Here is a 21629-nt window from a genome sequence, read left to right on the forward strand (position 1 = left end):
ATTCAGCAGGGAATCTACTTCATCTTCATTTCCTCTGTACGAGCTCTTAGTGCATTAGCTTTGACTGCAATAAGTTACTGTGCATTTAGCACACGCTAAGGGCATCCACGATCGCAGAGTAACTAACAGTCTGTAAATCCCCAGCATAGGTTTGGAGCACTAACTTGCTCCCTTAGGGCAACGGAGCAGGGCTGGGCCAACCTCTCAGTCCTGCACTTCACCATTTTAACCTACCTGCCTATGAGCAGCCCAGCTCAGGATTCCCTCATGATGAAACTCTTTCCTGGGCTGAAAAAAACCCTTTTTCTCTTCCACCTTTTGAAGACAGCTGTTATGTGCTTGTCTATATGAATGCCTAATGCTCCCATAGTTGATTTCCTCTTTGTATTCTGGGACATAGCAAACTCGAGGCACTGAAGTGAAGGCAGGCTAGAGGCAAGCCTAGGCAGCTCAGATGACAGCAAATAACTTAAAACCCAAGTATGAGAGGAGATGGTTGAACTTCAGAAGGAACCCGGTATTTCTGTGTGAGTGCCTATTTGGATAATTTCAAACAACTTATGGAGTTTACCTGTTTTCAGGTAAGTAGGAGCAATGCAATGCCCCAAATGGATGTAAAGGCAAAAAGAGAAGTTGTGCAGTAATTGTACAAGTGTTTTACAGGATCTAGGGTGCTGTTAAAAGATGCAGAAGATCCCTTTCAGTTCATTTTTTTTCCTCTTCCTTCTCCAGTGATGTAATGTGTAACTTAACATCTGGAGTATATGAATTGTTTTAACGTGTGCTTTTGTTTTTCTTTTCTCTTCCTCTCTTTTAGTATGTAAAATGAAATGAGCCACTCAACCGCCTAATTGTTTAAATTTGCCCACTGATAAGCTGAAGTGATGGTAACTGAATTTGAAAAGCTCTCTGAGCAGCTCAGGTGGAAGATCATTGCTATCTCTATTAACACTGTTTTCATAAGCTCTAGTTGTTCTCATTGTCTTGGAGCATCTCAGATTTGAAGAGCTTTTGCTTAGAATCACAAGAACAAGGAGATTGGCTTGCTCAGCCTGGAACAGTCTTTCTTCAGATAGGTGTCTCTGGTAAGAGACGGTAAGGGACTGCATTTTTATAGCACGTGTAGGCATGGTGTCTCCTGTGCAACTTGCCAGCCCCGGCTGTTTCTTTGAAAGCCCCTTACCCCTCTTCATTACGTGACTGACCCTGCAGCATTCCTATATGCCTCTGGCAGTTTGAAAAATATTTCAGATAAAACTATTTACTGTGATACTTTGCGTATTTTAACCTTTCCTGGCTGGAAAAGAAAATATTTACCTATTGAAGTATATTCTTTTGTTATACCACTTAAGATGAACAGCTCAGTAAACGGAGTACAGGGTCGCATTGCTTTGAAAGGTTGTGTCATCCTAGTAACACGACTGGCAACTTCTTTGCCTTCATGGGTAACTGGGAGCATTTTGTAATATGATTGTTTCAAAAATGTTTCATTACTGTTGTTCAGTTCTGGAGGCAAGAACCTGCTGGCCCCTCAACCTTCTCCTGTTGATGTCTACTCTGCACAGAACGTGTCACTCATGCCCAGGGGGAGCGTGCTGTGTCTGATGCCAGGGCATGTGGCAAGACTTCTCTGTGTCCCTGCAGATACTGCTTTGCCATAGATGATCTCGATGCCAGTAAAACATTTGAGTTACAATATGGGTCCTCTCTTGTCTTAGCCAAGACAATCTCCACCTTTTTCTGTTTTTTTCCCCCCTTTTAAGTTACGACTGCTGTTTTCGATGGGAATCCTGAACTGAAAAGATGAATGAAAATGTAGACAAACACGTATTTAAAATTAGGGCATGTTTTTCATCATTAAAGGTTTTACTCCTGGAAACTTTTAAAAAAAACAACCACAAAAGGCTGCCTATAGTTGTATGGTGTTTTCTCAAAGCAAATGACTTTCACCAAGAAACTTGGCTTATGTTGTTTTGTAAAGCAGCCAAAGGAGAGGTAATATTTACCAGATTTGACATGAGAGGTCAATGGGAAAGTAAATAAAGTAGTCCTTCAAAAGATACCATAGTCAGAGCGGTCATCCTGCAGCTTTGACAGATATACTAACATCTGTTCTGGTGCCGTTTCTGCTGCACAGACCTGCCATTAACCGGAGAGAGGAAAGGGTTTTAATTAACTGAACAGACTGACATGGGAAACTTTGATAGGATCGTACCATCTGGGTGGGTTATGTTTGCAGTTCTGTCCTCAACTTTTTGGATTAGGGTATGCTTCAGCTATGCCCAAGTTATTTTCAAGAAGTTGCACTGATACTAGAGCTTTGGGATTACTAAGCTAAAGTATCTGGTACGTGCATTTGTAACAATATGTATGTTGTGGCATCGCATTTCTGAACTGCATCACTTTTATTCTAAGATTGTGGACTTTCATTAGGTCTTTATTAACGTGTTGCTACTTAGTGCTAGCCATGACTGATATTGCAGATTTCAGGTATGACATGGTATATAAAGATGACTTGCTTGCAGTAACTGAATTTCAGTCAATTGATTGGTCAGTATAGGCCACACTTTCAGAAGTGTTTAACTTTGGTGATTGAAGCCAGGTTCTTGCAGCTGTGCTGTGGCCAGCTGCTCCTGTTCCTTGGAGGAGGAGGAGCGACGTGGCTGGTGCAGGTCAAGTTTGATGCTGGAGAACAACCTGCCGAAACAAGTTCAAGGGTTACTGGCAGTGTGGCCTGTAGGGGCGCCTGCATGGGAGCCACCTGTGCTGCATTTGCAGTGTGGGCAGAAGAGAACCGTCCACCGAGACAGCCACTGTAGATCATGGTTTCAAATAGGCCAGGACGTGGAAGAAAACAAGATTAAAAAAACCTCTCACTTTTCACATATTTATTTCCCACTAGGAATGTGTCCTTGACTTAATACAAAATCAGCAGCTCAAGAGATTTCCCTTAATTTGGACGAAAATTGATAAATACATTGCGTATTTCAGCTACTGACCGGTGTCTCAAAAGTTGCAGCAACCTAGAGGAAACTCTCTTGTTTCCTGGCAAATGCTGCGACTTGTACTGCTGTTCTTTCAGTTTCTTGTAGTCGCTGTAGCTGCAGGAACTTGTTCAATTGTTCTGGTTTGTATAAAGGATGTCAAATAATGCAGATATTTGTTTGTAAATCCTGATGGCACCTGACTATAGCTTATCTAACAGATGGAAAGACATTGGGACTTTTGAAGTACTGTGAGTCTAGCTGGAATAGCATGCCCGCCTGTATGTTTTGTCTGGGTAGCCTTTAAAAAGAAAGCAGAATGAACATCAAATGAAGAAATCATGTGTTACCAGATGTAGCTATAAATCCTAGGAACAGGGTGAAGAAAAAATAAGAGAAATTTATGCTGCTGAATCTGAATGCACATCTGCAGCTTGGAACATGTTAAATTTGCAGTGTTAATGAGAAATTCATGTGTGCTTTTGAAGTGCTCTTATTCTAGTAGAAATTATTTGAAGTCTTTTTGTGGGACATAATTCATCCCATGCATCGTACTGTGGTACAGAATTGTCTGAAGGTTGACCCTCATTGTATAACCACACTGGTTTAAAAAGTCTTCCCTAGCTACCCTTCAATAAAATAGCGCTGGCTATTTCGAAATGTTCTTCAATAGTGTGTAGGGTATATAGACAATACAGAATATCTGTACAGAATATCTGACCCAAGATTTGGTAGGTGCTTGTACTTGTGTGGATTGTACTTGTGTGTGTGTGTGCACGTGCATGTTTGGGTATGTCATGTAGTGAGAATGATCATGCTTTGCACAGAGATGTATTTGGTTTTGCTTGGTTTCTTGAGTTCCCCAGGTACTTGCAATAGATAGAGAGTTACGTAGAATATAGCGGTCTTCAGAATATTCAGCTCTGCGGCACTTGGTACGTATTACTGGTTTCGTGGGGAAGGGGAAAAGAAATTGTGCTTTGTCCCCTCAGAAAAGGAGGGCGCTACCTGAAGGTATCGTGGTAAAATATTTTCCAAATAGAGTTTAAGATTATGCTGAACATGGACATGCGTACTGTTGATTAGTAGATGACTACAATACGTAAAGTCAAGTTCCCTTTTGCTAAAGAAGGAAGTGGAACAGCGTTTCATATATTCCCATTCATGTGCGTGATTGTTAGCGTGAGCATGCTGCACTTGGCATGGAAGTACAGCATGGTTTAATACACTAACAAGCCCTGTCAAAGTAAAAAGCTTATAAATACCGTTGGAGCGCCCAATCTATCCCCAGGTCACTATTTGTGTGTAAAATAGATCCCTCACCGAATGCTGGCACAAAGCCTAGAAAAATTCTGACAGGGCTGTGCTCTGAACACATTTTGATCCTACCCTTTTGAGGATGCTCATAACTTATTTCTCCTCTAGTCAGGACTGACCAAGACATTAAGGGTTACTGAGTAGTTACTGGAAGCTGTATAGCAAGCGTGAGATACTAGCTAAAAGAGCTGGCAGAAATGGACTGTTTAGGCAGGAGGCTCTTGGGAGCAGTAAATTCTGGGACTCCTCAGGGATGCCCATCCCATACCAACCTGAGGAAATCAAACTGGAAATGGGATCACTGCCATTGCCCTGTTCACTGCAGAACAAGAGTTTGTCTGGTGTGTGTACCTCTACCCTGGGCAAAGCAAACAAGTAATTTATTGCCTCTGGCTAACTTAGCTGTAGAGCAGCAGTGGTTGAGTGAGTAGTGTCTAGGGAATGAATGCATTTAATTTCTGTTATATATGCTGCCCCCCTCTCTGGTCTGTTTTAGATAGATCGCTGTTGCTTCCTGACGTTTATTTTGCTGTCTGTGAAAAGAGGATACGTATACTTGTCCACTTTCTGCAGCTGTGAAGAATAATCTTTTTATGTTTATATAACACCTTTCTCAAAAATATTTTGTTAGAACTAGCTATAGGAATGGCTGTTCTCTTATCTTAATCTCCTGAAGACAGTAGTTAATACCCAGTAGACCCATGTTATTTTAGGACTCACCTATAGGGGACAGAGAAAGTGAGCGACTTTTCTCTGCTCCTCCGTCTCCACTTATAAACTGCACAAAGGTACTTTTGTGTGCCGAAGCGGCATTCCTACCTTCTGACCGTGTTTTCCCTTGACTCTTTCCCCAAAGTTAGAGCAGTGTGAAATCCAGAAATCTAACTGCCTTTCAGCTTGCAATTGAGTTCATGTTTTTGGAGTAACATACTGACCTTAGCTGTCAAGTTCCAGCTAGTGTGTCTGTGTGAATTGGGAAATGTCGGTGCGCAGTTGATTTCAACACCATCACTGCTATACCTTCCTGGAAGCTTGGGAACATAAAAAAGCTTACATTGCTCACATGCCTTTATAGGCAAGTACGAAGTGTTTGACCTCTTGACAGAGATAAGAGTTGCACGCTATATGACAGGTCTCCTCCGGGATCAATATTGTAAGTAATTTATGAAAACTGCCAGGGTCCATATGTGTGATTTGTCTATCAATCATTAATATTTTATAAATTGGCTATAAGTCACAGTTTTCTTTAGGACCTTTATAGGTCCCGCAGATGGTACAAGAAGACAAAGCACTTCTGAGGAAGCAGTGCATGTTTTCATCCTCTCAGCAAAACAGTGAATATCAATATCTAATTTAGCATAGCCCAGCAGAAATGATATTGCACAGGTGTCTGAGGGTTGACAGGTAACAGCAAGAATACCCAGAAGTTTTAAGTAGGTAGAGGCTCAATATGTCGCTTTTCCTGTAGCCTTTTCTTGTACAGACCAAGAAGAAATCACAGGTCAAAGTCAGAATTGATTCTCCGTGTCTGCCCTGTCCTTGACCTCTTCTGTTGAGACGGGTATCAAAGGTGCTACTAGCTATTGTGTTTTTTGTAGTGACGCTTCTCCACTAGGAACTGGAGTGAAACCACCGTTTCTATTTGGTTGGAGCCGTGTAGCGACTGCCAGACTAGGACAGGTTTCAGTCATTTCTGATGACGGTTGTGTTGGAACTAATGATCTGAAAGGTAATGGATTCCAAGCCTGTTACCTGTTTGCCCAAGTCTTTCATTCTGCCTGGTTCAGCTTTTTAAAATTATGGCAATTCTTTTGTAATGGAGCGGCAAAGGCCTAGCAACCTACAGTCCTGCCGCAGTACCTGGCTACACCAGTAGATGCCACAGCAGAGGACAGGGTGGTCAGTCATGTTGTGCCCCACTGGTGAAGAGGAGCTGATGCCGTGCTGAAGAGGAAGGACTGCAGCTCTAGTGGCAAGCACTTGGCAGGAAAAGAAACACACAGGACTCTTGGGAGATCACAGAGGCACCAAGTGGAAGAGCGGTGCACTCTTGCAGTCAGGGAGTTTGTCTAGCAGGTGGTCTGCTCAGGCCTGGGTGAGCTGCTCATGCAGAGAGGGTGGGAGAGACATAATCCCGCGCTGAAGGAGCCATTTTGCCTTGCAAAAGGCTTTTGCCTCTGTTCAGCAACACAGTCCTGGACAACAGAGTGTTAAGGGAAAAATTTAAGATAAGCAGCAGCAACAGTGCACCAGCGTAGCGGAGTGGATGGCAGATTATAAGCAGTTTGCAGTCAGCTAGCAAACTGAACGTTTCTTTGTATGGTGCTGCGCGCTGTCAGCCTTGGTGCTATTACCACATATTTGGTGATGGTCGGGGAGTTCTTACAGCTCTGGTTGTTGTAATCGCAGTTTTTAGGAGAACCACATCTTTCACTTTAGAAGTAGTAAAGGTTTCCAGCCTGTGTAGTTTTGGAAGAAATTTTGAAGATGTTAACTGTCAATATGCTCAAAAAATAGAAGGCAAATATAAAAGCAGCGTGTGTAAAATACAAGACAAAGGCCTGTGAGTTCTAAGGTAACTTAAGTGTTTGCCACCCCTGATTTATGACGGTGGTTTGCACTGTTGGATATTCTGGGTGAACTGCTCCACCCTGGGTGGCTTGTGTCACTGCGCTGTTAGAAAGCACAAAGCTGGTGCCTTGCAGGAAACCGCAAAGGCGGTCAGACTTGCCTCTGTGGACAAAGCAACCCGAACTTTGATGGTCTTCACTCCCGCCCAGCCGGGGTGACATGCTGTGAGTAGCTTCCTCGCTGGACTCCCTGGTGTGCCTGGAACTCAGGGGATCAGAAATGTTGGTGGCTTTGCAACTCAGTGATCTGCAGGAAGCGGATTTTTTCCTTCACTCTCTCAGCACAATGCAAGCTTGCTTGGGCTCTGAGTGTGGCCTGGAGCATAGCCCTGACCACTTCTGCTGGAAGTGGATGCTGCTTCACCGTGACTGAGCTCTCGGTGGGCCCTCTGTGAGTTCCTCCAATGCAGAGAAAAGCATGAGGCCACCTGGGGAGAGAGAAATTCCTCACAGGGAAGGAATGGAGAGCAGGGAGAGCTGCAGGACACGTGCTGCTGATGCAAATGAGGTCACATGGGCTGGGGCATTCATGCGTATTCAGAAGGGCCGCTTAGAATTTATTGGACGACTCTGGGGGCTGAGAGGAGCTTTATAGGTAATTTGTCCATTTGTCTGATGTAGCATGTGCTCTCTTTGTTTCCCAAAGGTGGAGAATTTGAGAAGCGTTTTGCCTCTCAAGAAAGCAAGTCATGTGCATCTCTGGCTCACCTAGAGTGTTATTTTTTGTGATCAAACCTCAAAAACATTCTCATCTTCAGAACCTCTGCTTATTTTCTGCTTTCCTTTCTGGATTTGAAACCGAGGTGCTGCTCGTCACCAGCAGTACATGTTGCTAATGCCAAGGGAAACGCAGGCAAAACAAGCATACGGTGGCTGCTTAGCACATAAATGTCTTGATTTTGCTTAATCGCCTAAAATACCAAAGCTTGTTCTTTGCTATTTCGAACAAGATATTCATGGCATGTGTAAATCAAGTGCCAGACTACTCTTGAGAACGTACTGGGGTTCCTGTATCACATGTGCTCTGCCTTGACTCGAAGTTGATGTGGTTGTGTAATCAACTTTGAATCCACATGTAAGCTTTCTAAATTCTCCATTTAATTAGTGAATTTGTTTAGCCATCTATTTTTGTAAGACCAAGCGCAGTAACAGCTGGTGCTACTTATGTCAGGAAGACAAGTGTCTTCCTGCATCACACAAACACGATGCTTTGCCAGCTTCAAAACTGAAAGTGAGTTAATGTCTGAAGTGCTATTTGCGTACAAATTTGTGTATATAAATCTGTACATGTCAACTGTGATAAACATGTAAGAGGAAGAAAGAAAAGATGTTCTTCTAACAGATTGCAACAGGAAAAAATTTGTTTTCTGAAGTTTTTTCTTCTAGACCTGCTATAACACTTCACGTTTTTCCCGTTTCCTTTAGGAATAAGCTCTGAAAAGTAGCATATTTTGGTAATTCCTGCTTGTGGCCTAGCTCCTGGAGAGGGATTCTCTGAGCTGCAAGGCAGAACGGCAGCCAAAAATGTCATCAGGCAAGTAAAATGGTTGTGCGGCTGAGAGCCCTTCATACGGTACGGCTGATTTAAGCATTTGTGAAAAGGTTTTGGTCATATAAAAAGTTACTTGGGCATCCCAGTGGGCCATAAGGATAGAACAGACATCCCCCAAAATGCACAAGCATGTGGAAAACCACTCATTTCCAACATATCAGCTGCACTGGATTTGAACTGCAGTAAAGTTATAAGGAATTGGAGAAAAGAACAGAGGAAAATGTGTTTCTGTATTAAAATATGCAAAACCAGATGCTGCATCTGTCTCTCACAGGAAATCATTTTTGTGCCTGATTCTCATTTTCTGTGATTGGAATCTCCTGGAATCCTTTTGTTATTTTTCTTTAGGTTACCGTTATGGTCCTGCATGGGACTGAGTCTTCGCCTACTGGTGGAACATATGTGGCACGGCTTCATCTGACAGTGTAATCAGAAAAACAGTTCAGCTTCTTATAGGAATGTCTAGTAAGGCCTGTCATCATAATGCATGTTTTTAATAGTTTTGAGAGCCCAGTTGATAGCTTTTCTTTTAACAGAGATGTATTGGGAATGAGAATTACTGATCACGTAAACTGTAGATCCAAACCTGGACATTCCAACGTCCTCTAGGAATTCTTAACAAAGAACACAAAGTGCTTACGGCAATTAAATTAAAAGAGTAGTTTGGGATTGTTGTGCTTTTTAAGTACCGTCAGTACTGTCACCGTTAGCGTCCTCCTTCGTAACTCATTCTCTGATATATTTGTGGTCTCGTTATTCAACATAGACCATAAAACACGCAGGATCCCCTGGAGAGTCAAATGTGTGTTACTGTGTGAATCTTAAAATTTGTGTTTCTGGGTGTTGCTCTCCGTTCACACGGGTGTAACGCTGCTGGCATCTCTGAAGACGTTCCTGCCTTGAACTAGTAAAACTTGAAAGGAGGAAAAGGCTCGGGTCCCATTTAAGCGTGCTCAGTGGAACAAAAAATTGCTTTCTGAAGTCACATGAAGTATTAAAAATAATCCCAGTGTGCTCAGTTACAGTCTCTCCAGTAATACTGAAGTGCCTTTCATTGGGACATTAGAAACATGAAGCAAATATTTTAAGCAGCAGGCCCTGGACCTTAGAGGCAGAGCAGGAATTTCTAACCAGTTTGTTCTGTCAGATGAGACAATTGATTACGAGTGATGAAGAGCCCTGGGTGAGAGTGCACCTGGTTGGGAAGAAAGCGGAACGTCTAACAAATTGTTCCCCCTTGTCTCAGCCATCCAGCGGGAGGGGAGAACTTACTGAATCGTGTGGAAGTGGGGAGCTGCAGTCCAGATCGTGACATTTGCAGAGAGCCAAACTGGTTATGTTTCCCCTCTCCCTGTCCCTCCCCTTGTTCCCTGTCCTCCCACACACACAGCTGTTCCCTGCCTGAGCGGCCCCGGTGAGGACTGATGTCCAACAACGCCAGGAACGCAACCACGGTGCTGGGGCAGGCGGAGAAACACATGGTGTTTACAAAGGAGTGCTCCAAATGTTCCCTGGTGGAACAAACAGCAAAAGTGTGAGGCACTGAAGGGAACCAAGAGAGAGATCTCTTCTTCTGCATGGACTGAAGAAATGATGGAAGGTTATTTTTAATACAATTTTTATTCAGAGGATTGAGAAGTGGAGACCTTGATTTGCAGTTTAGTGCACTTTGTGAAGCTATTTATGTATTTGGATGAAATGTGCGGTTCCCCATTCGCACAGAGGAATGACGTTGATCTTTTATTTGAATTATCGTGCTCGGTCATGGGCCACAGCTCCATTGTTTTAGGAAGTATGTAAAAAAGCTCTGTTCTCTACAAAGGCTGAGGTGGTGCATTGCTCACTCTTTTCCTTTTACATACAGTGTAACGTGGGGTAGACTCAGTGTTATGATTTTGACACTGCATAGGTTTTAGGCATTAGCCCTGTCAATTCTTTTTTTTCTTTTCCTTTCTTTTTTTTCCCCCTGTTACCAGATCCATCCTTAAGAACATGGAATGTTTGTTTCGTATCATGCTTTTCACTTTTTTCATGCAAGTGCTGTTCCCACAGTATCTACTTTTTTTCCTTTGTTTAAGGTGTATTTATGCACCCATTTAGAAAACTGCTGGGGAGCAGCAACTGCACCGCTGAGCTACTAGCAGCAACCCATGAATTCTAGAGTCTACTCGCTAGGGACTTGAATGTCACTTGGCACCATTACATAACCCATTCTGTTGCTATTGATAATTTTGCACGTGTAGGTTGGGGCATCATAACAAACGGGGAGGAGAACTAGGAGTAAGGTTGATGAATTCTGACTCTGTACTGGGGGCAGTGATTCACTTACGTTGTCATCCCTTGCATTCAGAGTCTCCACCTTTGCACCTTGGACAGAGCTTGTGACCATGAGCGCTCCAGGCTCACTCCACAACTCTTTTTGGGGCTTCTTCCAGGATCTCCAAAGCCTAGCTGGGTCGCTTAGGTTTGGACATAGAGAGGATTCAGGCTCACCCTCTTGGTGAGTAGGAAGGAGGAATCCTACAGCACTATGTTTTAGAGGGCTACAAGGTTTTGTCTCAAACAGCCACAACTTCCCTGGCTGCTTTGGAAGCCAAATTGTGAAATGAAGGTTAAGGACTGGCAAGAGGAGGAGGAGGAATTCAGAGCACTTTGTGCTTTATGATGAGTGAGCAGGATACATAGAGTAAGGGGTTGAATGAATAGGTCAGTGACAGAATACCATGTTCCCTGACAGTAGCCCCTTTTAAAAGAGGTTCCTTTCTGTACAAGCCCAGCTTTTATCTTTGGAAGTGAATTTCAGTGGGAAACAGCAGCTCTCAGAGCCTTGCACTATCACATTCTCAGCTAGGACAGCTCTTTGCCAAGTGTAGCCCTGCAGTGTTTTATGAGATTTTTTAATGATATGAATCTGTTTATGAGGTGAGCAGCAAATGTTGCACTGGTTTGCATTTAGGTCACTTATTTACAGTACAACTAAGTGAAGGAAGAACCTGTGATTTCAAAGTAAGAAGCTGCTCCCTTCCTCTCAGCTACAGAGTTACTGCTGGCTTCCATTGTAATAGAGGACCCAGGAGGTGGCCGTCGTTCTTGCTCATGTCATATGCTTTTGACCAAACTATGCAGCAGACTTAGGGGCTGGCTCCCAAGCAAATTAATCTTGTAGTCCTGTCCCCTCACTCAGTGGGATTGATTACAATCAGGGATTTAGGTGGATTTTCAGAATGAATTTTCTTGGGGGCAAGGAGAGGCTTAACATCAGTATTTCTAGTGACAGATCTCTAATTACTTGTTTGCAATGTTATTCAGCTGTCTGCAGGGCAGTGGCAGCAGCACTCTTATCACGAGTTCAATAGTGGATGTCTCCAGATCTTGGCAAACATGGTTGTGTGTTTCCACTCTCCTTTTCCTAATGCTCTAGCGTGAGCCGGCGTCTGACTCCTCAGGCAGTAGCTGTCTGTTGAATATTCATGTCGCTCCATAGATTATTTACTCCAGTGGAAGCAGCTGCAGAAAGCTGACTGGTCAGACTTGGAGGACCGTTAATGTCTGTAGCTCTCTCCTTACCTCTTCTGACAGGGCAGAGTGCGTTGTGAATCATTAAGAAAAAGAACATGAGTGGAATACTTGCTTTACAGGCCTGTAAGAGGCTGTGACCTAGGGCTATGTTCATATTAATGGCAGCATTCCAGTTAAGCATTTTGGCAGAGGAGGGAATCTGGCTTTTAGGACAGAGGTATGGGGTATTGGAAAGGGAATAGTCACCTCTTCTAGTGGCTTTGCTTTACTGGGTGCAGCTGGTTCTCGAATGTTTTTTGAATTAGTTCCTCATTAGGATCAACTCAGGGGAGGTAACAGATGGCAGAGTGAGGCTAAATTAGTGAGGAGAACTTTGTGTTCTGTTAATGCTCTTTCTCTCTATAAATAATAGCTGGAGAGCGGAGCCGGAATGAAGGCACTGCTCGATTTGTGGCTAGCTGTACCTCTGTGTAGATGTGATATGCTGCTTTGCAGCATGGTTTGTCAGTAATAAAAAAGAGCAGGAGAAGTCTGTCAGTCTTTCACAAGGAAGAAAATTTAGCAGTATTATTGCAAGCTCCACTTGGGAAACAAATGAAATTGAAACTATGTTGGAAGGTAGAGGAAAGGAAATAAAAACACAGGAGACGGTTTTTTATTAACAGCCAAACAGGCCGCATGGCCTTCTTGTCTTCTCTTGCTGAACTACTTTGACTGTATAAAAATCAGCAAAAGAATTGGAAGAAAGAATATTAAAAAGGGCTTCTGTCCTCTGATATTCCGAGTAATCCTTTAAATATTTATGTATGTGTATGAGTTCTGTTTCTTTAACCTGGAAATCTGCTCTTGGAAAGCTCTGGCAGTGGCAGTTTCTTTATTAAAGTGAAGTGAATTTTTTCTTGCAAATTCATCTTGAGTTATGAAGCCACTAAGTATAGTGACTTTAATATAGGACAGACTAATTTAAAGTTACAGATATCACCGTCTCATGACTTTGCTCTGGCGCATACTATAGAATAAAGCCTAGATTCCTATCTGTTTTAATACTTGTATAGTCTAATATCCACAGGGCGGTACTAAGACTTTTAACTCGGAATGTGGCCTAGAAATCCTGTATTGCTGTAAAGCATGCTCTGGAGTCCAATTCACGAGTGAGGCAACTACCAGAATGATTTTAGCTTTACCACCCTTTTACGACGCCACAAAGCGTTTCCAGCCGTGACCTGCACTTTCTCATTCATTAGCTCACTTGCTGCGTGAGTCTGCGTCCGAAGGTGTGAACATGGGTGAGTCTAGCACAGACTGACGGGAATTTTAGTATCTAAATATGCTTCTGCAATTGAGCTTGAACGTTTGCAGCAGCACTGACATCTGTACCTTGAATGACGTTTTTGCAACCTTTGTCTTCAGTGATTCTTCTCAAGGCACAGTAATGAAAAGCTTTGCAAAATTAATTCCCTCTGAGATCTTCTGCACTTCTCAGCCAGTGCCGTAAACTATCACATGCAGCATCCTTACAGGTCATTTTACTCTTTTACACGAGCCTCGTTAACAGCCTTGCAGGACAGACTCTTCTGCTAATCATCCTCTTGATGCATTAGCCAGTATGAAATCCTGCTCACTTTCCCATGCCAGCACTAAATCTGCAGTGGAAGCAAGTGTTCAAGCCATTAAAAACAGAAACAAGACAAAACAACAATAATAAAGGCAAAACTTTGTGCTTCAGTTGGGCATATACTTCTCTAACAAACTTAGAGGTTGCTGACTAGGGAGAGACACTTCCTCCAAGGTTCTTTTATCATAAAAGCTGCTTAAGCGACTCTGTTTCCCCTGAGGATATTCTTAAAACAACTCTACTCATTTTGTTGTTTCGCGGTCAGAAACAGGATTGATTTTGTGCAATACTTCCAAAAAAAAAAAAAAAAAAAAGTATTTCCAGGAAGATCTGGACTATATTTAATGTAAAGGGTCCGTACAACTCAGTAACGCATTGGCTAGCTGGCATTACGTTCACTCAAGCAAGTGCTTCAGCAAAAAATTCGGCACTATTTTTAGTCGTCTTACAACAAACCACTTGATTGTAAGGCCTGGGGAGCTGCAGCTTTGTGATTACGAGGGGTCTGCTGGAAAGGGCAGGAAGATGAGACGCAGTGGCGAGTTAGCTGCGCTAAGGAGTCCTAGCTGATGTGGAGAAACACCTATCAAGACCAGGTATTTTAAAGGAATTATCTTGCTGTAGTCCTTACTCTGTGCATGAAATGAATCAGCTGGTCAGAGACAGGGCATGAAAGCGTTAGCTGGCTGGTTGTATCAACTCCTGCCCTTACAGATTTCATTCCATAAATTCCTGTCCTCACCGTCAGCTTTTAAATCGTCTCTTCTTGTTTCCTAACCTTTTCTGGGATTTTACAGGATCTTGGGCAAGTTAACAAATGACAGCAGCAAAAAAGAATTGAGTTTCCCAAAGTGAAGTTTTTTTTGTTTTGTTTTCTAAATTAAAGCCTTTTCAGTGTCTAGGTAAGTAGCGTGTAAGCAGTGTTACAGTCCATTCCTCTCTGCTAACCTTATTAACTTATAAAAGAAAATACCCTGCCTTTGACTTGAAGTCAGGCTGTGAGGGATTTGATTAGACCAGATTTGGGGAGAGGGGGCTGGTGCTGGCAAACTCTGTGCGTGTAGTGCCTAGCACAGGCTTCCCGGGGGCGCAGGTCAGCTCCGCTCCAGCCTCATGCTCTCTCGTTTGCTGCTCTTGTGACCTCTGGTCGCCTCAGCTTGGCTCACGCAGGTCGGTCCCACTTGAAGGAAGGCAGTGCCTGGAGGTTAAGGTCTGCGCCTGGCATGTGCGCGCTCTCCTTGCCTCGGCTTTGTGCGGCTTGTCCCTATGTGATCAAATCAAAAAGGAGCACCCGCACCTCGGGTGCCGGGAGGCGAGGGGGTTGCCATTCCTGGGCGATGGAGTCACGGGAGAAACTGCCACAAAGCAAGAGATAGCGGGAGCACAGGCAGGGCTGGCTGCGTTGGCCGTGGCGGCACTGGCTGTCATGCTGGAGGTGCCTCTGTCGTCGCTGACTGTGCTGCGAGTGTGTGCTTGTGCCAGGTGAGAGCTCGAAGCTTCGAATTTATTTCCTATTTCCTTAGCAAGCGTGTTTCCCTCGGCTTGATAGTCATGGGTGAATGTTTTGTCACAGCCTGTTTGCGTGCTTCGAGGGAGACGAGCTGACTGGGTGTGAGTGGCATCTGGCTTGTCTTCTCATCTGTTCATACAAGTTGATGCTGTGTAACAGCTTCTTTAAAGTGTGCTTTGTTTGAAGCTGGAAAGGATTTCAGCCTGCTTGCCTTTCAGGAGCTCACTGTTTTCACAAGAGACTGGAATGATAGCTGGGATTAGGCAAGAAAACTTTTGCACATGTAATATCCCCTGGGTTGCTGTCCTGTGCTTTGCTGTCCTGTGCTTTGCTGTCCTGTGCTTTGCTGTCCTGTGCTTTGCTGTCCTGTGCTTTGCTGTCCTGTGCTTTGCTGTCCTGTGCTTTGCTGTCCTGTGTTCTTGCCCTTTTGTTTTAACTGCGTTGTGCAATGTTTGCAAATGGCTTGCTTCAGTCAGACCCAGACTTCAGGGTGAGCCTTGAAGGTGTTCACCTGCTTTGCTATGTCTTAAAATAACTGTTGGTGTTTTTCCCTTTATGATACCATTACTTCAAAATAATTTAATGTGCCTCTTCTTTAAATTGCTCAGTAGAACACAAAAAGAAGGGTAATTGCTGCATTGCTATGAACTCTGTGTCTAGAGATGCTGCCTAGCTATCAGCATTGCTGACCCCTCCCCTCCATGCTATGTGTGCGTCTTACGGAAATACACTGTTCTAGACAGGATCTTGCACTCCTCTCTTGAGCTTCTGTGCTGAGGTTCCCTACCTCCAGTAGGCTTTGGGGTCGTTTGAGAAGAGAGGTGAAGTGGCAGTGTCACTGTCAAGTTTTCGCCCTGTTCCCATTAAGTGCATGCGTTTGTGCATATATTAATGCAGGTGGAACCAATAGAGTACCTATAGCATGTTCTTGGCCTCAGTTTGTGTGAACTTAGCCAAGGCGCATGAAGGCAAATGGTCAGTTATATTTATACGAGATAAATTTTCAATGACTTTCTTGACTAAAAAATTCACATATTAACGTTTAAATGGGCTATTTTGTTTTTGTTGCTTCTGGCGAATCCTGATTTTTGCCTCTAGAAGTAGTCCTCAATACTCATTGCTGAGTTGCCAGTCAAAACACTGAGTAATAAAATGAAGGCAATTGAAACAAAGAGTTGATTAATCCGTCACCTGAATTCAGTAAACGGAGTTCCCAGTTCTTTGACCTGGTATTTGGTATTGTGTGTCTGGCTGTGGCCTGCGAGTCCCCATCCACACGCAGCCGTCAGTGCACCAGCACTGGTGGTTTGGGGAGGAGAGTTGTGTTGCAGCTGCCCTCGGCAGCGAGTGGGCTGCGGTACACGTGCTTTCCTCTGGATACTGTACAAACCCTTGCACCGGTTTCAGCCAGCTTCAGTGCAAGTGAGGCTGGCCGAGTTTGGCTTTTCCGTGTTAAACTTAAGGCACTGGGCAGTCTTGCAGAGTTTTGCTCGCAGCTAGCTGGGGAGGATTTTCTACTCTGCCTTAAGCATCAGGTACAGAAACAGCAGGCTGCTGATCGTAAGATTTAAATGATTTGCAAATAGCACATGTCTGGGACACACCGCACACATCTGTGTAGATCAAAATTGTATGTTTGTTTCTGGTGATTTAATGCATGAACTTTAGCCACTGCTATAAAGGTTGACTGGAAATGTGTTACTCAGTGTTGTGTACTAGTTTTCATCCACGTGTTACCTGGAGTGTTTCATGGGCTAGTAATAAACCAAATTCAAAAGGATCAGTGTCCCTTGGTCTCCATAAGTATGTTCCTCGTTGTACTTTCATATCTGTCCTGACAGCCTGGATTCTCGCACGCTTTAAGGTGCCCTCGCAGTACGCTGGCATAAGCAGTCCTGTTGTCGTGCTGCAGTCTAAGAGATTTGCTCTCCGTGACAGCAGAGAATTGGATCAGGACGTGGAGTCTTACGCAAGCGCCGGCACTTCTGGTTTTCTCCCTGGGATCTTCTGTAGATTTCTGTAAGTGACAAACCACGGAGGCTTGCTGCCCAGGTCCCAGTGCTGCTTGCTTGAGACTTTTGTCGCATTACTCACAGTTCTGGTCCCTTAGAGTCTGTCAGCTTGAGCTGACCAATCAAAGCAAATCAATTGCTCCTTATTAGGTCTGCGCTTGCAGAACTGGTCAGAACGAGAAGTTGCAATGTTGCTTCCCATGCCCTCTGCTGTTCTTGCAGTGTCTCAGCCCTAACGGCAAGTATCTGAAATCTCTAGAGGGATCCTGCTCTTGTCCAGTTTTGAGCATTTAAGTTCAGTTCTCCATACTGGCGCAATCTGGATAGTGTTACAGTACGGGAAATGTTTATAGCTCTGTGAAAAGGGGAAACTATGTCAAAATGGATGACACCATTCTTCCCTGAGAATCTTTGTAATTCTTTAACTAATAGGGAAAGAGCACAACCATGAACTGCAGGCGTAGTGCAGCACATAGTCTTTCAGTGGAGCGTTTCGTAGACCAATTGACTTACTAGTGAGCAGGATCTGTAGGGAAAAGGGGACTACCTGAGAAGTTCTTCTGATTAGTAAAGGGCACATTGAAAAGATGAAATAATAAAATGATCAGTTCAGAGAGCTACCCGGCAAAGGAGAGGAGCTGCAGGAAGACAAAGCTATAGGCAGTGGCAAAGGTGAAATCCTTGAGTGTGCTAGTCATGAATTTCATGTGCCAGATCAAGGCAGGCAAGCTCTGTGACCCCAGAAGAGGGGAAGGTGATGGCACCGTCCCCTGAACAAGCAGGAGGAGGCTTAGAAGGGATGTAGCTGGGAGAGGGGAGAAGAGGATGCAGTAGCATGTGAAGACTGGTTAAAGTTCATGTGAGCAGTATGCTGATGGGACTTAACTGAATCTTTAGCACTTGAGGAAACGTTCACCAGGATGTCTCAGAACTGTATTGTCATTTGCACAGAGGATACTTGATACAGTCCTAATACATTGCAGGTAAGCAATGTGATTCATCACTGGTGCTAGAAGCAACCTGGCACAGGAGTCACCTAGTCTTAGGTGACTAAATTTATCATCTAATTCTGATTTTCTTGCACTTTCTCAGTTAGAAAGATACATGGTCCTCAACGCAAAAGAGTAACTCCACTACTTCAGAAAAACTAAAATTTTTCTCAAGTAACTTGCTTAAGGAGAACCCAAAATATTAGTACCCAAGTTGGTTTTTGACAGTGTATGTCTAGCAATATACAAGGTGAGATGAAGGTAGTTGTAATGCTCCCAGGAATTATTATGGCAAGCATGTGCTTGCATAGTATTTGGGTATAAAAGCCTTTCTTCTTTTCCCTCAAACCCTAAAACCTCTTAATTGGCTCACTGGTTCAGGTGCTGTGCTGCCTGTCACCTGTCATGCACTGAACGCAGCCAGAGAAAGGAGTAGCTGTAGGGTTTGTTGCAGCACCCCAATGCTGGAGCGAATTCAGGAGATTGCAGAGTTCCCTTCCCCTACTCGACAGATAAGCTTGCCAGTGCCTCCTGCGCTCTCTTTTCAAAACGGGATTGAACATCTGTGGAGTCTCAGAGACCAGACAGAAATCCTGGTTCAAGGAGATGCATTTTTTTTCTGGCTTTATTATACTGATAGAGATGAAGAAGGGATGGAATGTGGATCAGAACTGCACCCTGTATCTGTTGCTGGCTGTAAATACCGACAGCACAGATGAGAAGCAAACTATGAAGTCAGGAATGGCATCGATTCAAAGAAATACTGATTTTTGAGCTATGAGTGAAGACAAACAGTTGTCAGATTCTCTCTCTTTTTTTTCATGTGCTGTAAACGTGGAGCTCTAAATCAGTAACGTTACTCTGAATGGCTTAAAACTGTTTTCTGTTTTTTTTCCTTTCCTGAACTTCATTAGCTAATTATACCAGAAGTAGTTTGTTAATTAAACTTTATTTTCTAACGTATCCAGGTCATCCTTCTTAAGTCAAGCCTGATACAAAACCAAACTCATTCTAATCCTTCAATCATTAAATAAAGTCATTGACTTTTCTGTCAGTGAATGTCAGATGGTAGGAGATTCCTCAAGTATTTAACTTGAAGGTTGTCTGTGGACTTTAGTTTCCTGTTCTTTCAAAACGTAGTTTGCTGAGTTGTTATAAGGTGCTTTAATACAGTGCATGTAACAAGTTGCAAGTTCTCAGCAATCATTCCTGCTTGCAGAGGAGCAGGTATAATCAGTTTATATTAATTTTTAAAAAAAGCTAGGCACCTGCTCTTGGGAACAGATCTTGTGAAAAATGCATCTCTGATTTGAGTGTGAAAACAAGTGATATATTTTCAAAACTGTCAGTAAGGATCAGAATGACTTAACATATACAAGAGTCGGCCCCCCAGTCAGAGACTGCAGTAAATGTTTAAAGATGAAATAGAAAAAGCTATCCTTAATGTAAGTGGTGTACGTAATATATGTATTTAGGCACTTGGAATCAGAAGAGCTATGACTGCTTTGAAAATGAAGCATAACTTCCGGAAATACTTTTTTTTTGTTCAAACCTAATTTAAGGAGGTGTTTAAGCAGAATTCACACTCTTCTGGAATGGGATTATACCTTGATTTTTATATCTCCCTCTTCTGCAACATCTTTACTTCCTCAGATCTGTGGACACTTTTTCATCTTGGTTGTTACTGGCAGAGAGACTAAATCTGCTTCTTGGGCACAAAGTACTGAATCAGAAATGTTGCAATCCACAGATCACTGAATCAATAAAAGTAATAAAAGGCAAATCTACCAGTTTTTAAGCAAATTCAAGTTTTTTTTGCCGAAACATCATAGTGGTAAGTTATTCCTGCTGGATCATGTTATCATCTGCCCTTCTGCCGCCAGGATAAGCTATCCTGTGCTCTCTCTTTCTACAGAAATTGAATGGTACACCTTACCAAATGAAATGTATGCGGTTTGGTGACCCAGCAGCGCATATAGCTGTCATTAATGGTTTTTGAGCTGCAGCCTAATGTATTTAAGTGGTAGTAGCACCCTGAGGGAAATGAACGAACACCGAGTTGTATCAGCCGTTTTTCTGCTTCTCCAAAACATGTGGTGATTGCCTGGGCGATACATACTAGCAGTGCATCTTTCTTACAGTGTTCCTGGCAGCTCAGTTTGCCTTCCTCTCCTCCCCCTGGGCTGCGTTGAAATGTAGCAGAACAGTTGCGTGCTGCTGGGAGAGGCAAGGGGAAGGTGGCCTGCAGGAGACCACCCTCTGGGAGCAGAGGAAGCTGGAGGTAGAACAATGAGAAGATGATGCTGAGATCCTCTATTGTAAGAGATTTTAGCTGAAGCGGTCACTGTCTGGTCTATTTTAGAGTGTGATGCCACTGCTGAGAACTGCTTTGTAAAAGATTTAGTCAGGATACCCTGAAAAGCATGTTGGTCACCAGGCAAAATAGGAAGAATGGCCACGTAAGTGCTTCATCTCCGTTCCCCTGTTACTGCAACAGCATGAGGTTTGTACGTGGCGTGGGGAGGACTGTCAGTTAGGGGAGAGAATCAGAGCTGTGGGAATTTGGGGCAGAGAAGTTGCACAAACTTCTGGTAGGCTTAAGGGCACCGAAAAGAACTGTGTAAAGTACTCCCAGGGCCTGCTTTCCGGAAGCAGTACAGGTGCATGCCCTATCTGGTGTTTCTTGCCTGGAGCATGCTGTATCCAGCCTGGATAGGGTTGGAGCAGGGTCTTTGCCTACCAGCCCTCTCTGCATGGCCAGATTGTGGTCGCAGCTGCGTTTACATCCTCCCACTTAGCAAAAGAGTCTCTAGGCAGCAGCGAGTCCTCACAGATTGTTGTGGTCACTGTTATTTAATTATTACATCAAGGACTCTGAATTATTTGCCCTGATCTGTGACTTGACTTGTGATACTGGCTAGTTAGACATCTGCAAAGTGTTGAAGCCACAAGGTGGGCGTTTTGCTTTGGTGCAGTACATGTGGAAACAGGGAGCCGGCAAAATCTGTCACTAACCTTGCAGGTTGCTGTGCTAGAAGTAGCAGTCTGTTCCTTGCCTTTATGCACGCCACCTTCTGTTGCTCTGTGCATTTTGTTCACTCCTCTTGCGATTCAGAAGACCTCGTCTTTCAAGATGGTAAGAACTCTTCTCATTTCACTGGTGGTTTTCAGGTTTTGTAGGATGGAAAGGAACTGATTTTTCTTTTTTTTAACACCAAAAAGTAAAGGGGCATTTGCCAATGGCCAATGATAAGTAGTAGTGGCGGACGTTCTCACTTGCAGATGAGTAGACTTAACACTGTCTTTTCACTGCTTAAAACAGTTAATACACAAAAACTTACATTTCCTGTTGGTAGTTTTTGTCAGGTAAATCTGATTTCAATACATTCTTTCCAGTTGACCAACTAGCACGTAACATTCTTACCTTCCTGATTACTTTGTTGTAAAATCTCAGTTATGGCATGGTGGGGAAGCGAGTTGTTGTAATGTAACTTAAAACAT

The 21629-nt window shown here is 43.5% G+C and overlaps 1 protein-coding gene across 22 annotated transcripts in view; it reads left to right on the top strand.

The window, feature by feature from the left end:
* ARHGAP24 (Rho GTPase activating protein 24) overlaps window positions 1–21629 on the top strand; it is a 256751-nt gene that overhangs the window by 144623 nt on the left and 90499 nt on the right. The window contains exon 1 of one of the 22 annotated variants that reach the window (XM_009676540.2): window positions 8927–8948. The exons of the other annotated variants lie outside the window; for them this stretch is intronic. Coding sequence (XP_009674835.1) covers window positions 8942–8948 — 7 coding nt within the window. The 5' untranslated portion in view covers window positions 8927–8941. Of the gene's footprint in view, window positions 1–8926; window positions 8949–21629 lie in introns of those variants that run through there. 22 annotated transcript variants of the gene reach the window in all.

This window comes from Struthio camelus, chromosome 4, assembly GCF_040807025.1.
Source record: "Struthio camelus isolate bStrCam1 chromosome 4, bStrCam1.hap1, whole genome shotgun sequence".
NCBI classification, from domain to species: Eukaryota; Metazoa; Chordata; class Aves; order Struthioniformes; family Struthionidae; genus Struthio; species Struthio camelus.